This window comes from Mandrillus leucophaeus, unplaced genomic scaffold, assembly GCF_000951045.1.
Source record: "Mandrillus leucophaeus isolate KB7577 unplaced genomic scaffold, Mleu.le_1.0 Scaffold13, whole genome shotgun sequence".
Lineage (NCBI taxonomy): Eukaryota > Metazoa > Chordata > Mammalia > Primates > Cercopithecidae > Mandrillus > Mandrillus leucophaeus.
Window position 1 is genome coordinate 2679553 of NW_012101254.1, and position 16777 is coordinate 2696329.

Below are 16777 nucleotides of genomic sequence, written 5' to 3' on the forward strand. Positions count from 1 at the left end.
TAAACTCAATTTAATCATAATACTAAGTAACAGTTCCATTCACCCAAATTCACCCAAAGAAATATCCTTTTTCTTAAAACTTCGAATTTGTAATGTGCTCACCTTTGTTATAGCTGTCTCTACTTTGGGGGCCCAGCAGTTTGAAATATCTCTTACTAAACACATATGAGGTTCTCTGGAGTTTAAAGCCTGAAAACGTATTTTTTTTAAAGGGGGAGATGAGAAGAAAGAAAAAAAAAGACAGTGTCAAACAAAGCAAATGGAAACAAGAACAAAATGAAAAATAAATGACTACTTGTGCGTTTTTATAAAATATTAAGTATAGAAGGCTTCCATACTCAATTGTTAACCATGATCACCACTCAGACTGATGGCAGTTAAGACAAATGGTGGGTACCAAGGTTTACTTTCCTCAGCCATGAACTGCTTGAATTTTTCACATTTATTGTTTTTAAAGGTCAACAGAATTTTGAAATGTAACAGGTTTTAAAGAAAACATATCAGTTCATCATCCTTTTAAGAAATAGTCTGTGCTCAAAATAGTAAATGGTTCTACTCTTAACTCTCCTATTGTCCTTTCCATAAGCAAGTCAGAGATAGCACTGATGATTAACAAAATGCATCTGTATGTTCTGACATATTAAACAGGATTGGGGGAGTCAGATGCAGCAAACTAATAAAGATTTAAAGTAATACATAATTCTATATGCCCACGTAATTAATCAATATCGGGAAAGACACAAAACAAATAGTCAACAATGGCTGCAACCAGAGAGGGATGGAATTCACATACAGAAAGGAGCCATGTTTACAGCTTAACACTTTTCTCCCTTTTTTTTTTTTTTTTTAAATTAAACCATATGTATGTATGCTTGTGTGGGCATATAATATTCCACTCATAGTCTTGCTAAGGACCATACTAAGTAAAAGTATTTTAAATGCAAGCTTAAGAAATAACGTACTGTACATGCTTATGATAACTCACAAGTCTTCACAGAAATGTCTGTAGTAAACAATGTTAAATCATTGCACTGCCCATTACATTTCCACTTAAAAAATGAGTGTTAACACTAAGAGACCCTATTATTAAGATTTATATCTTCATAACTAGGCAAAATTCAACATAAGTCATACCTGTACTGCTCAACTAGTAAGACACTAGGAACATGTGGCACTGAGCACTTGAAATGTGGCTAGTCCAAACTGAGATATGCCAGAAGTGCAAAATACACACCAGATTTTTAAAACATAGTACCAAGGGAGAGGGCTGATACAAATAACTCAAACAATGGATTATATTGACCAGGTGTTAAAATATGTTGGATATAGAGCTCTCAAAATTAAAATAAACCATTCCATGAAGAAATCCTTTAATTAAAAAAGAATATATTATTTATCTTAAAGACCAATGTTGTTATTTTTAAAATCACTCTCTTCCATGGACATAGGGATGCTATATTGCTTTACTCCAGAGTAGCAGCTACGTACCACTCGCTCAATAGTAGGCTGAAACCAACTGCCATATACAAGCAACAATGACATTTTGTCTGAGCAAAAACCAGCAGCTAGAATAGGGATGGGTTTTGGTGTTGATTTCTTGCCTTTCCCAGGTGTTGCTATCTGAATTGTGCAGTTTGAAGTCAAAGGCTTTTTGCAGTACCTGGAAATGGAGGGGGAAATGAGATTAGAGAATCTGAAAAAACGTCTCACACTAACTCTCTGGAATTGACATCAAGTCATGAAATGTGACCCTCCTCTAGCCTCTATACTGCCATCAGGAATCACCTGGGTCTCTGGAACATGAGTACTCCTTTCAAGATCTCACCTACCTCTACCCATGCTCAAAACCTCACCACCAAAATCAGCCTAGAGACCTACTTCCCCTTCTCTCTCATTTTCTCAGGCCCCACCAAGAACTCCAAACTGCCAAACATTCTCTCGCCACCCTGTACTTCAGGTTCTGTATGGTTCTGTCCATGCCCTGTTCCAGTCAGTCCCGTCTCCAGTTTCTCCCAACCCCCAAAAGCCTCAGCAAGCCTCTGGAATGTAGTTCCAGCAGCAAAATTATGTCCTCAATGGCTTCTCTAGGGGTTCTCTTCACATTCTTCCTCTACCGTGGCTTGTCCCTGCAGCACTCCCAACTTGTACCTGTTTTCTCTCCCATACCCTTTGTGCCAGTGGCCTTGGACATGATGCAAGTGAGTTCCTTGTTCTTCACTAACACTTTAAAACAAAAGTCTATCCCTTTTTTGTCCCTAAAATCTTTTCAATTCTTGTCACCAGATACCAGCTACCGCTCCCTCTTGCCATCATCCAATGATCTCTGCCGCCATCCACATTTCTTAAAGATTTCAATGGCTTGAGGTCATTACTTCTAATATTACTCTAAATGAATTCCTTTCTTAGTGGTTTCCACACCCAGTGTCCAGGTTGACGGACACTTCTGACACTCAGATCTGTCAACTCCTTTCTCAAACGAACATGCTCCTCACTATTTCAGCCACAAACTCCTCACACCCTATATATCTTATTACCACTTATTCTCCACAAGTGTATATCCTGCATAATATTCCAGGTGTAAGCATCTCATGATCCCTATCTTTCCAACTTACTCCTCCTATCATCCTGACTCCACAATTATCTCTAGACCCAGGATTTGGGATCTCTGCTTTAGCCTTTCGCCCTCTATAGTCTATTCTCAATGAACGACTGTCTTAAAACTTAGGTCAAAGCTCATCGAATCCTCTGCTTGTAATCCTTCACTGGCTTGCCACTGCCCAGGGAATCCTCACTGTGGCCAGCCACCAAAGGCCCCACTTCTTCTGAGTCTCAGGTATACATTCCAGGTACACACATCCTTCTATAAATAAAAGCTTCAAGAGTTACACACTAAAAGGTTAACAGTCACTGAGAGGAACAGAACTCAATGGAGGGAGACTCAGGTTTTAAAATCAAGTGTTTGGGCATCCTGGGTGTTTTGAAATGAGTATACACTTTTTTCATAATGTTTAGATTTAAATAAATTCCTATACTGGTATTTTAAAAGAAGGGTGCCAACTGACAAGAGGTTAAAACCATTTTAAAGCTTAACAAACTGTGTGCAAAACTGAGTCTCAGACCATGTTTACAGTATAATGACAAGGTTTGGCAAGTTTTCTGAAAAGGGCAAAATAATAAAAATTTCAGGTTCTCCAGACCCCAAATGGTCTCCATTGAATGTGGCCTGCAAGCCAGTTTGCTCACTCCTGGTCTACGATTGCTACACAACCTAACAACAATCCTCCCCTCTGTCCGTGAAAACAGCAGCACTGGCAAGGGGAAGTAAAGCATGCTCAAAGATCAAGAAAACATCATCAAGGCTCACAAGTGAATCTCTCCAACTGAGCCACTTTCTTCTGAAATGTATCATTAGAATTATCCAACATTTACTAAGGATGCATCATAAAAAGCCACTCTCCTCATCACAAATATATAAATTTGACACCCAGCTTTAACTGGCAATGTATATAGTCATGTGGACAAAGAAAATTGTTTTCAAAATAATCTAGCTGAATAGTAATATGATGCAAAGAATAACCTGGTGGGAGTATGACCAAGTAACAAGTCAGGGAAAGAAACAAATTTCTTACTTGGAAAATTTCTTACTTACCCATTTAATATGTGTTCAAAAAGATGGACTTGACCATCTCTGCAAACAACAGCCAACTTGACAGGCTGAAAGAAAAATGTAACCAGCATATTATAATGGATAACATACTCCAGTCCCCAATCTAACTTATGAAAACTCAGCTCTCCTTCCCACCCCATTACATAACCAGAAAAAAATAAAATAAAATAAAAACAGCAAGAATCCATTTAAAAATAATTACCTCTGTCAAAATAACCACTAGTGGTGGTGGTGTCAAGATTCTAGATAAATATTTAAGCCAAGAAGGTAACAATCAAGGAAAATGGGCCCTCGAAGTTAGATGAACAAAGTTACCACCAAGTGCAAAGGCTGACAACGTGGAGCTGACATGCCCTCATGCCGGGAATACAGAAAAAGCCATTTTGCATGTATGGCTAGGAAGGGGTGTTGTAAGCCCTCATCACCTCTCTTCCTCCATCCCCTGTCAACGTAAGTGGCCTAAGCTGTCTGGAGACGCCCCTATCCACCTAGAAAGGGGTGTTATAAGCCCTCACTGCCTCTCTCCCTCCATCCACTATCAGTGAGTGGCCTAGGCTCCCTGCATGCTTCCACCTAACAGACTCTTGCTGTCAGCCTCTCTAAAGCTCATTTTTTAAAATTCTGGAACTTTCTTAAGGAAAGCTTAAATGAAAGTACTTTCAAAACACTGCTATCCCTACTCTAGTTACAAAGGTAATGAGAGAATTCAGGGAGTAGCCAATATATTGAGAGAAAATGAAATATATAAAACATTTTAAGACTAACTTTGCACAACTGTAATATATCAATTAAAAACTAGAAAAAAGAGACTAACTTCCATTGTGAAAACAACTTTGACAATGTTTAAAATTCTTTACTGGTATATTTAAAAATAAGAAATTTCAGAAAGGAGACATTTTATTAGAGAAAATTTCAGTCTTTCTGAGGTTTAGTGCTACATGGCAGTTGTCAGGGAGGGCCAGACATGGTGGCTCAGGCCTGTAATCCCAGCACTTTGGGAGGCCAAGGCAGGAAGATAGCTAGAGCCTAGAAGTTCGAGACCAGACTAGGAAATACAGTGAAACCCCATTTGCACAAAAAATACAATAAAAATTAGCAGGGTATGGTGGGCACACGCCTGTAGTCCCAGCATGAGACTGGGGTGGGATCACTTGAGCCCGGGGAGGTCAAGGCTACAGAAAGCCTTGACGGCACCACTGCACTCCAGCCTGGGCAACAGGGTGAAACCCCGTCTCGAAAAAAAAAAAAAGAAAAACAAAGTTTAGGGGAAGAGATCACTTCCCCGTCATCAAATTTTCTAGTTCTCCGTTCTGCAACTTCAACTGACAGGCATCCAAATCTAATCTCCAACTGTCTATAGAGAGGCTGGCAATTTTTGAAGATAAAATAAGCAGATTATTCTGCAATACCATAATCAGTTTTGTTTCGGAATGTTAATTCTAACTTATTGCTGTTAACTACAATCTTATATGAAGTGCCGGAACTAGATCTTGGCTTCCTGATCCATCACTCCTAGTTTAATATGTTAAAAAATTATTTAAAAGGCTGGGCACAGAGGCTTACGCCTGTAAACCCGGCACTCTGGGAGGCCGAGGCAGGCCGATCACAAGGTCAAGAGATCAAGACCATCCTGGCCAACATGGTGAAACCCCCGTCTCTACTAAAAATACAAAAATTAGCTGGACATGGTGGCATGCGCCTGTAGTCTCAGCTACTCAGGAAGCTGAGGCAGGAGAACCACTTGAACCCGGGAGGCAGAGGTTACAGTGGGCTGAGATTGTGCCGCTGCACTCCAGCCTGGTGACAAAGCAAGACTCCATCTCAAAAACAAAGCAAAATAAACAAAAAAAAACAGTTGTGCTCCCTCTTTTATTATTGATCATTTTAAATATAATGCCAACAGTATTCCAAGATAAACTCTGAATCAAACCTAAAATTAAATCTAAAAGTAGCAACAGAATTCACTCAGAAAAAGAGAAAGTAAAAACTCAGTCTTGCCCAGGCGCAATGGCTTACGCCTATAATCCCAGCACTTTGGGAGGCCAATGTGGGCAGAACACCTGAGGTCAGGAGTTCGAGACCAGCCTGGCCAACATGGTGAAACCTCATCTCTGCTAAAAATACAAAGATTAGCTGGGTGTGATGGTGTGTGCCTGTAGTACCAGCTACCCAGGAGGCTGAGGCAGGAGAATTGCTCGAACCTGGGAGGCACAGGTTGCCGTGAGCTGAGATCGCACCACTGCACTCCAGCCTGACCGACAGAGGGAGACTCTGTCTCAAAAACAAAAAAACAAACCAAAAACACCCCTCAGTCTATTCTCTACATAGACTAGTAGCAAGTTTTGCTACTCCAAGGAAAGTGATTTTTCTTCCATAAATTACTTGTATTTAGACTTAAAGAACCTACCTCTAAAAATCACACATACACAAATAAAGGTTTAAAACTTTTGGCCAGGCAGGGTGGCTTATGCCTGTAATCCTAGCACTTTGGGAGGCCAGGTGGGCAGATCACTTGAGGTCAGGAGTTAAGACCAGTCTGCCGAACATGGCAAAACCCCATCTCTACTAGAAAAATACAAAAATTAGCCAGGCGTGGTGGTATGCACCTATAGTCCCAGCTACTTGGGATACTGAGGCAGAAGGATCACTTGAACCTGAGAAGCAGAGGCTGCAGTGAGCTGAGATCGTACCAGTACACTCCAGCCTGGGTGACAGAGCAAGATTTTGTCTAAAAACAATTACAGGCTTATACCTGTAATTCCAGCACTTTGGGGGGCCGAGACAGGCAGATCACTCAAGGCCAGGAATTCGAAACCAGCCTGGCCAACATGGCAAAACCCTGTCTCTACTAAAGTACACAAATTAGCCAGGCGTGGTAGTGCAGGCTGTAATTTCAGCTACTAGGGAGGCTGAGGCAAGAGAACTGCTTGAACCCGGGGGCGGAGATTGCAGTGAGCCTAGATCATGCCACTGCACTCCAGCCTGGGCGACAGAGAGACTCTGTCTCAAAAAAAAAAAAAAGTTACAGGGGAAAATACCAAAATGTTTCTCATGAGTTCCCTATGATCAGAATGTCCAATCATCAGAATAGTGAGTGCACTGATCACACTGAATATGCACAATCGTGTCCAACAACTTTATAATAACATTAAATCATTATTGTAATTAAGTGTAGGATTCCTACTAGTTTTTTTTTTTTTTTTTGAGATGGAGTCTTGCTCTGTCGCCCAGGTTGGAGTACAGGGGTGCTATCTCAGCTCACTGCAAACTCCGCCTCCCGGGTTCACAGCATTCTCCTGCCTCAGCCTCCCAAGTAGCTGGGACTACAGGCATCTGCCACCATGTCCGGCTAATTTTTTGTATTTTTAGTAGAGACAGGGTTTCACCGTGTTAGCCAGGAAGGTCTCAATCGCCTGACCTCATGATTCGCCCGCCTTGGCCTCCCAAAGTGCTGAGATTACAGGTGTGAGCCACTGCGCCTGGCTCCTACTAGTTTTCTTAAAGACAAAAATCTTCATAGGGAATCACTGATCTGATCATCAATGGCCCCCACTTCATATTAGAAAGCCAAGTTTATTAGCAACAGAAGCTGTATATATTTATTTATTTACTTATTTACTGAGACGAGGTCTCACTGTCACCTAGGCTGGAATGCAGTGGCAGGATCACAGCTCACTACAGCTTCAACCTCCCAGGCTCAAGCAATCTTCCCACCACAGCCTCCCAAGTATCTGGGACCACCGGTGCATGCCACCATGCCCAGGTAATTTTTTTATTTTTTGTAGAGACAGGGTCTCGCTATGTTGCCCAGGCTGGTCATGAACTCCTGGGCTCAAGTTATCCACCACACCCAGCCAGAAACAACATTAAGCCAAATTTTTTTTAGTTTTAAACCAATGCTTTTTCCCCAAAACACTTTTTCAAAGTATTAAAACATGATGAAAAATGTCTAAATCATCTCTAAATCCTAGAGGTTAATGCAAAATATGCATTTCAAAACTAAACTGACTTAAAAGTGAAATATCCTTAACTTGCATTAAAAACATGAGATTCTGTGCAAATCAAAATCCTGCAAAGCTTTAGTCAAACAGAAACATCAAGTACTTGAGTGACAACAGGTTTAATCCTTTAATCATCGAATCCCTAATTTTTACATGAAAAATTCTTTTTTTATAGGCAGCAAACAAGAGGACATCATTCTTATAAAATATATACATATATAGGCTGGGTGCAGTGGCTCACACCTGTAATCCCAGCTCTTTGGGAGGCTGAGGCGGGTGGATCACCTGAGATAGGGAGTTCGAGACCAGCCTGACCAACATGGAGAAACCCCATCTATACTAAAAAATACAAAATTAGCCGGGCATGGTGGCGCATGCCCGTAATCCCAGCTACTCGGGAGGCTGAGGCAGGAGAATCGCTTGAACCCGGGAGGTAGAGGTCGTGGTAAGCCATTGCACTCCAGCCTAGGCAACAAGAGCGAAACTCCATCTCAAAAAAATGTTTTAAAAAAGAGTTTATATGTATATATACATAAATACACACACACACACACACACACACACACACACACCCCTTAGTTAGGACCTATCACCAACAATTTCATCTGATTATAGTATATACATACTCCTAGCAACAAAATCCATCTCAACAACTTTTCTTAATTCACATAACGAGTTCCTGAATTTACTACCATCCTGTACAAAATTTTCCCTTCCCCCATAAGAGATTATCACAGTGATTTAAGTTCCTTTGAACAGTCTAAATTTTGTTACAGTTTGTTGTTACTCCCTCAGGTCCTCTCTATTTTTCAAGTCATTAAATTATCAAAACCTCGACTGTAAAAATAACATCTGTGAAACCCAAAAACAAATTCTCAAAAATCGAGCCATTTACCTCTTCTTTGTTTTCTGACAAAGTTAAGTCAATATAGACAGGTTCATCGGTAACTGTAAATGACATCACTGCACTCTTTTCTTTGTTTTCTGATCGGACCTGCCTAGATAACAAAACCAGCAATTAGATCGCAAGACAGATTTAATTTTTTTTTTCTAAAAAGGCAAACACCTAAGGGCGCAGGGAGATCGGCACATGAGATTCCCAATAGCTTTGTCATCTTTTGAAAACTGGTAAAGTGACTAAAGATCAAAACAAGGGAAACATCCATGTCACTACCATATAACATGGTTGCTTGAGAAAAGAGAAAGCAATAATGCATTTGTAGCAGATTTAAACAAGAGTAACATTCTGTTCTTTTCTATTGATCTGTTTGTCTACCTTGATACTAACACCACACTGTCATGATTAATGCCACTTGATAACAGGTCTTGAAATCAATCTTAGTCCTCCAATGTTTTTCTTCTTTTTCAAAATGATTTTGCCTATTGTCATTTGTTTCCATTTGAATTTTAGAATCAGTTTGTCAATTTCTCAAACAAAAAAGCCTGCTAAGGTTTTGAATGGGTCTGCATTGAATCTGTAGGTCAATTTGGGGAGAATTAACATGATAATGGTATTGAGTAAAGAGCACAGAAACAGACCTATATATACACACGTATACAACTGATTGTCACTATTCATGGATTCCTTATTTGCAAACTCACCTTTTGCAAAATTTTATTTGTAACCTCAAAATCACTGTGACAATTTTATGCTCCTTCAGTCATGTAGACTAGTGAAAAATCTGAGTTGCCTAACACATTCAACGTCTTCAGCTAAGGTAGCTACCTTCTGCCTTCCCATTGCCGTTTTCATACTATCAACAAGTAGTTCAGCTAGTACCATGTTTTTTGCATTTCCGTGCTTTCTTGGAGATTTCACTATTTAAAATGGCCCCCAAGCATACTTCTGAAGTGTTCTATGGTGTTCCTAAGCACAAGAAGGCTGTGATGTGCCTTACAGTGAAAATATGTGTTACATAAGCTTCACTCAGACATGAGTTGTAGTGCTCTGAATTCCAAGTTAATCAATCAAAAACATATGCATTAAATATCTTTAAATAGAAACAAACATAAAACAAGGTTTTATATATTAATGACAAAAATGTTACAAGTTGGCTATCTTTACAATATAAATAATATAAACAAAAAATAAATAGATGACAAAAATGTTGTAACTGGAGGCTCACGGGAACCTAATCTTCTATTTCCCAAAGGAGTAATGTTATTGCCTAAATCAGTGTTCATGGGGACTTTATAGGACTTAACAACTATAAATGAGAACTGATATAGGGATAAGAGTGTGGGTGCAGGGATGTGTGGGTGTGTGTAGATGTTCGGGGTTACAGGGGGAGGGGTATATGCAAAACCAAGTCAGCAGAGATAATCTTTTCAACAAATGATACTGGGATCCCTGGATATCCATAACGCAAAAACATGACTCTTAACATCATGAGCCATTAGAGAAAGCCAATTTAACAGCACAAAATACCACTACCCACCTATTAGAATGGCTAAAAGTAAATGCTATACCAAGTGTTGATGAGGATGTGAAGGAATTCCCATTTTCATACACTGCTGGTAAAAATGCAAAATGATACAACCATTTTGAAAAAAAATCTGGTGATGTCTTGAAAAGCTAAATGTACACCTATCATATGATCCAGCCACTGCACTCCTAGGTATTTACCCAAAAGAAATGAAATCACATGTCCATATAAAGACTTGTACACAAAAAATGTCCATAGCAACTTTATTTGTAATGGCCCAAAACCTGTCAACAAGTCTGGAAACTGAGAGGTTACAAGAAGACATGAAGACACGCATTCAACATCTTGTTTGTGGTGAGAGTTTCACAATGTATATGTTACAATTCATCAGTTTGTACATTCTGGTATGTACAGTTCATTACATGTCAACTATACTTCAATATAGCTGTTTTTAAAATTTAGGTACACATTTTAAAAAATAATATATAACAAACATGATTCACAAACATGACTCAAATCAGCTTCTTTGGAGTCCAGAAGAAAATTAAGAGTTGATTTGATGAATTCTAAATGTTTTCATGCAAAAATTCTGAGTAAGATGCACTCTAACATGAAGTCATTCATGTATGTTCAAAATCTCTGCCATCAGACCACTATACACAGCATCTTAACTAATCAATAGAAGATAGTACTGGGGTTGATCTTTTAATCTTCGCTCAGTAAGAAGCCTTTGCATGTTATGTCCTCACAGAAATGTGTCTTTCAAAGGAAATTATCAGGGAACTTTAGGCCTGCTCTACCTATCCCCACGCAAATTTACAGAGCTCGTTGGGCAGCTTTTCAATATGGTTTTTAATATTTTTCTTTTGTGTGTATGGTTAATTTTAAGTTTATTTCCTTTATACCAAGATACTATTCAGGTTCTTAAGATTAACATAAAGCAACTTTTATTTTATATTATGAAATTTTGTAGCTGGAGACTCCTACGTATGAGGCAGCCTAAGTGGTAAAACATTTGAGATTGAAGCAACTCAGTAATGCCAGGGAATGCTGGTAGTAGATTTTAATTTTTTAGTACTACTAATTTCTTATGTAATTGTCAGACCCTCTAAAACTAAAAGAATTTATCTGCATTGGCTCTTCTCAAAAATCAAACACGAAACAGAAAACCAAATCTGTTTAATTATAAGAGTCATAATTAGGAATTATGGCTTTGCTGGTGGTTTTGAAGGTAAACAGAGGCCCACATTTTGACTTATGACCCCCACACAACTACCTTTTTAAGGAATACATATTGGATGAGTCCCACTTCTAATGAGTATTATCTTCTATAAATTCATAGTAATTCTACATGGTGAAGAGCATGCTCAATTAATTATTACTAAGATGAGAAAAGTAGAGATCTAAAAAGATCTCTAATCTCTACTTATTTTGTCTATGAACAGCAGGATGGTTTTTTTCCAAGCCAACTTCACCATCAGATGCTGTAATAAAATCCAGGAAATTTCTAAAAAATTTTTTTGATGACTTTGTATCACCGATTTTTTTTTTTTTTTTTTGAGACTGAGTCTCTTTCTGTCGCTAGAGTGCAGTGGCGCGATCTCGGCTCACTGTAACCTCTACCTCCTGAGTTAAGCAATTCTCCTGCCTCAGCCTTCCGAGTAGCTGGGACTACAGGTGCGTGCCACCACGCCCAGCTAATTTTTGTATTTTTAGTACAGACAGGGTTTCGCCATGTTGGCCAGGATGGTCTTGATCTCTTGACCTCGTGATCTGCCCGCCTCGTCCTCCCAATGTGCTGGGATGACAGGCGTGAGCCATGGCGCCCGGCCTGATTTTAACTTTTAAAAGTGGTTTCAAAGGGAACTAGTTAATAGCAGCTACTGCAAAAAGGGGTTACTGGAAATTCTCAGACAGCCAAGGAATTTGTATGCCCTCCATAAACAGACATTACTGCATTAACCCAGTGGTGCCACATATTTCAAAATTAAAGGTCTTTCTAAATTTTTTAAAAGTTATTTCTAAATTGCCCAACCACAAAACTATTCAGTCCACTGTATCACTAAACAAGCACAGGAGGCTTTATTACATAATGCACTTAATTTTTTTCTCAGAAAGATCTGTTTTGTAGACAGGCTCAATTCTTTATTATGACTCAATGTAAATCCAATATTAGATACAACAAAGTCCCACAGTCATAATTTACATTAACTACATAAGCTCTGACAGATTCTTTCAATGCTACCTCCCAAATCCAAAAGAACTACATACCAGACATTAAGCAACCGGTCATGTACTGCTCCAGATAAGAAATAAAGACCTGTAATTCCATCAAAGGGCTGGCTCTCATTAGGAGGTCTGATGGTAGTGAACATCAGTGACGAAACTGGCGTTGCATGTCCTGTGAAATGCTAGAGAAAGTTAAATCCCAGTTAGGAGAGCAGATTCAAAGCAGGGACAAAACTTAATAGTATATATGTATCATAAACAAGCCATATGTGATACATATCTGAAAGGAGAGCTTCACAATGAAGTAACTATTAAATTCAATTCTAAGCAAATAAGGTTATTTGTGCTACAATACTCCCACTTCTTAAAAAAATGCATCTGAAAATACTGAAAATTTAGATGTTCCTTCTAACTCCCATGACCCTACCACTCTGTACCTTTATTTCTTACATTCTTGAATTAAAGATTCACTTAATTCTATCCATTTTAAAAGGCGTACACTTGGGTGCTCAGACACAGCCAAGGAATTGTAGGTCCTCATTTTACTCTCAGTGAGTCGAAACCACAATATTAAGGCATCATCACAGCACCAAATGTTCAGTAAGCCCTGAGTGAAAGCTTTTTCCTCCTCCAAAAATGTAATACTAAATCTCCGCAGTCAAATACAGTAAGTGGACTAAATGCTGAATGTAGGCTAGAAATCAAAATTACCATAATCATCACATAGTAAAAATTTTTTTATTAAGAAAATCTTTTTTGAGCTAGGCATGGTGGCAAGCGCCTATATTCCCAGCTGCTCAGGAGGCTGAGATGGGATGATCGCTCGAGCCTGGGAGGTCAAGGCTGCAGTGAGCTGTGATGGCGTTACTGCACTCCAGCCTGGGCGACAGAGAGAGATCCTGTCTCAAAATCTATTTTGTTTTTTATAAGGTAACTTTTTCTTTTTTGTGGATACACAGTTGGTATATATATTTAAATTTCTTTTAAAATCTTGTTTCTTGAATATTGGTTCTATTCATTTTTCCAATACATCTGAAGTAGACATGTATAGTCTTTTTATCATCAACAAATCAGATTAGGAGGCTAACTTTTGTCCACTAAACTATTTGATGTACCTGACAATGAAGAATTTGTATTCTTAAAATAATATTTTATGGCTCAAACTTCTGCCTTTCTCCATGTTTACTGTAATTTTTATGCTTACAAATAATTTGATTCACTCACTCTGTAGACTTCTTTGGTCTCCAAAACCCATAGTTTGATTGTTCGACCAGCTGAAAGCAACATCTTTCCATCTGGGCTGATACATAGGGAACTGACACTGCTATTGTCGCCTTTCCATTTGCTATATTGTGAAGAGAAACAAAAGCATCTCAATACATAAGAGAAAACTTTACTCAGAGCAGAAAATAACAAAAAAACAAACTGAGCAATCATTAAAAATATCACCTCAGGTCCTATGACAATTACATTCCCTAAAAGCTTGCGTCAGGTAACTAACCCTGGATATACCACTGTGATAAAACCTCACTGATTGGGTTCCTTAACACGGCACAATCTCCCTTTGTCAGGCATGCGATAAAGATTCTCAACATATCAGAAAATGGGTGAGTGAGAGTGGCAAGAATGTAAAATGGGTAGTTATACACTCTGTGACCCAGGAGATGAACTTTGTGAATGTCCAGGAAAGTTCCATACTGACTAGACCTCCCCAAGCCCATCCTAACCCTATCTCAACTCTCGCTTTCTCTGGAAGGCTGGCCTTTAATTAATTCCCTTAATAACACAAATGATTTCTCAAAAGATGCAACCCAAAAAGGTTATTTCTACCCCAAATTCACACGAATACATCCCAGTCTGACAGGTAAAAATTAATTAGATACAAATGATTCCTTTTCATTACCTCAAATATGATTAGAAGCTCAAGTCTTTGCTGTTTGTTACTCATATTAATGCTGTCATAGGCAACAGGGAACTTGGCTATTCACTTATACAATCAAGAAGTAACAGCAGGGGCTGGGCATGGCGGCTCATGCCTGTAATCCCAGCACTTTGGGAGATCAAGGTGGGCAGATGGCCTGAGTCCAGGAGTTCGAGACCTCCAGCCTGGACAATATAGCGAGACCCTGACTCTACAAAAACTACAAAAATTAGCCAGGCATGCTGTAGTAGTCCCAGCTACCCAGGAAGCTGAGATGGTAGGATCGCTTGAGCCCGGGAGGCAGAGACTGCAATGAGCCGAGATCGCAACACTGCACTCCAGCCTGGGTGACAGATCAAGACTCTGTCTCCAAGAAAAAACAAGGAAGTAACAGTAGGAACCTTAGTAACAAAAGAGGTTATTAAGAGGAAGAAAATGTATGGTTCTGCCAGTCAATACTGGAGTAAGTCAAATTAGTCATTGGAAAAACAAAATTAGATACCTACATTATGCCACACATGCAAAAAAAATTAATTTATTAAATTTAAGAGTATTTAAACAGGGTATGAAAATGTTTTTATAATCCTGGGGTTAGGAAAGGTCTTCCACAACAATTATAAACTAGAAATTATAAAGAAAAAAAGGCCTGATTTAATTACATAAAACTTCTGTTCCACAAATAAGTCATAAAATTAAAACGTAATTTTATGTGACCAGACACAGTGGCTCACATCTGTAAACCCAGCACTTTGGGAGCCGAAGGCACGTGTATTACCTGAGGCCAGGAGTTCAAGACCAGCCTGGACAACATGGTGAAACCCTGTCTCTACTAAAAATACAAAAATTAGACAGGGTTGGTAGCAAACACTTGCAATCCCAGGTACTCAGGAGGCTGAGACAGGAGGATCGCTTGAACCCCAGAGGCAGAGTTTACAGTGAGCTGAGATACCACCGCTGCACTCCACCTGGGTGACGGAGTGAGACCTTGTCTCAAAAATAACAATAATAATAATAATAATAATAATAATAATATATATGTAAAAAGCTAGAAAAAAGTATCAAAAATATATATTACAAAGGAGTAACATAATACACAAATAGCTTCTTCATATCAATAAGAAAAAGAACTCAAAATAAAAATAGACAAAGGATATAAACAGGCAAACAGGCAACTCATAGGAAAAATACAAATTGTTGATAAACACAAAACATTCAACCTCACTGATAATCAAAGAAATGCAGCTATAATGTACGAGAGAACTCTTCCTTTACCTTTACCAGCTTCTAAAATTTTTGTCAATTTATCATCGATTCCTACAGCTTCAATTCTCATTTACATTCAATATTCAACATATATTCACTATGTTGACACATACATAAGACACAATCGCCATCCTGCCTAGAGGAGGCTGATAAGCTTCCTGAAACTTCCCCACTCAGTATTGAAAATGCTCGTTAGGCTAATAATACCTTCTGTCTATCCTCCCCACACCCCAATCCCTCAGGAGCTTTGCAACTCAAAGCATAAATCAGCATCATCTGAGAACTTGTGAGAATTATGCCTTCTCAAGCTCTAACCTAGATACACCTACTAAATCAGATCTGTATGCACAAGTAAGATGTATGTACATTTAAGGCTTAAGAAGCACTAGATGAAAAAATTCCTCTCTGGGAAATGTAACTGGTTCCAGTGGAATGACCAACACATATTGATATTTGAAGCCTTCCCAATCACTCTATAAATGAAGCGCAACAATTGAAAAGTCACACACTCATAACTAAGCCTTCCAATCAGTATTTTTCCCCCCAAACAGTGTCTCACTCTGTTGCCCAGGCAGAGTGCAGTAGCAAGGTTAACAGCTCACTACAGCCTTGATCTCCTGAGCTCAAGCGACCCTCCTGCCCCAGCCTCTTAGGTGGTTGGGACTACAGGTACACACCACCACGCCTGGCTAATTTTTTTCATTTTTGTAGAGAGGGGGTTCTCACTATGTTGCCCAGGACGGTCTCGAAACTCCTAAGCTCAAGCAATCCTTCCACCTCAGCCTTCCAAAGTCCTGAGATTTTAGGCATAAGCCACCACACCCAGCTACCAATCAGTTTTTTAATGCTTTATTTCCAAATAGCAACAGGCAGCCCAGGATCTCCAGTGATTTGAAAGATGCCTTAAACATAAAAGAGGCCAAATCAAACAAATCAAAACACACCCACAATAGAGAAGATGTAAGGAACAAAAGAAAATAATTCATGGTCAGGCATGGTAGCTCACACCTGTAATCTCAGCACTTTGGGAGGCCAAGGCAGGTGGATCACCTGAGGTCAGGAGTTCAAGACCAGCCTGACCAAAATGCTGAAACCTCGTCTCTACTAAAAATAAAAAATGAGCCAGGCATGGTGGCAGGTGCCTATAATCCCAGCTACTCGGGAGGCTGAGGCAGAATAATCACTTGAATCCGGGAGGCAGAGGTTGCAGTGAGCTGAGATCGCGCCATTGCACTCCAGCCTGAGCAACAAGAGCGAAACTCCATCTAAA

The 16777-nt window shown here is 39.3% G+C and overlaps 1 protein-coding gene across 1 annotated transcript in view; it reads right to left on the bottom strand.

Moving 5' to 3' along the window:
- The window catches only part of WDR43 (WD repeat domain 43), a 98591-nt gene that overhangs the window by 24090 nt on the left and 57724 nt on the right, over positions 1 to 16777 (bottom strand). Inside the window, exons 5-10 of the mRNA XM_011972726.1 lie at positions 13548 to 13668; positions 12366 to 12505; positions 8564 to 8666; positions 3650 to 3714; positions 1489 to 1660; positions 103 to 189 (exon numbers count right to left, since the gene is read on the bottom strand). Coding sequence (XP_011828116.1) covers positions 103 to 189; positions 1489 to 1660; positions 3650 to 3714; positions 8564 to 8666; positions 12366 to 12505; positions 13548 to 13668 — 688 coding nt within the window. The remainder of the gene's footprint in view (positions 1 to 102; positions 190 to 1488; positions 1661 to 3649; positions 3715 to 8563; positions 8667 to 12365; positions 12506 to 13547; positions 13669 to 16777) is intronic.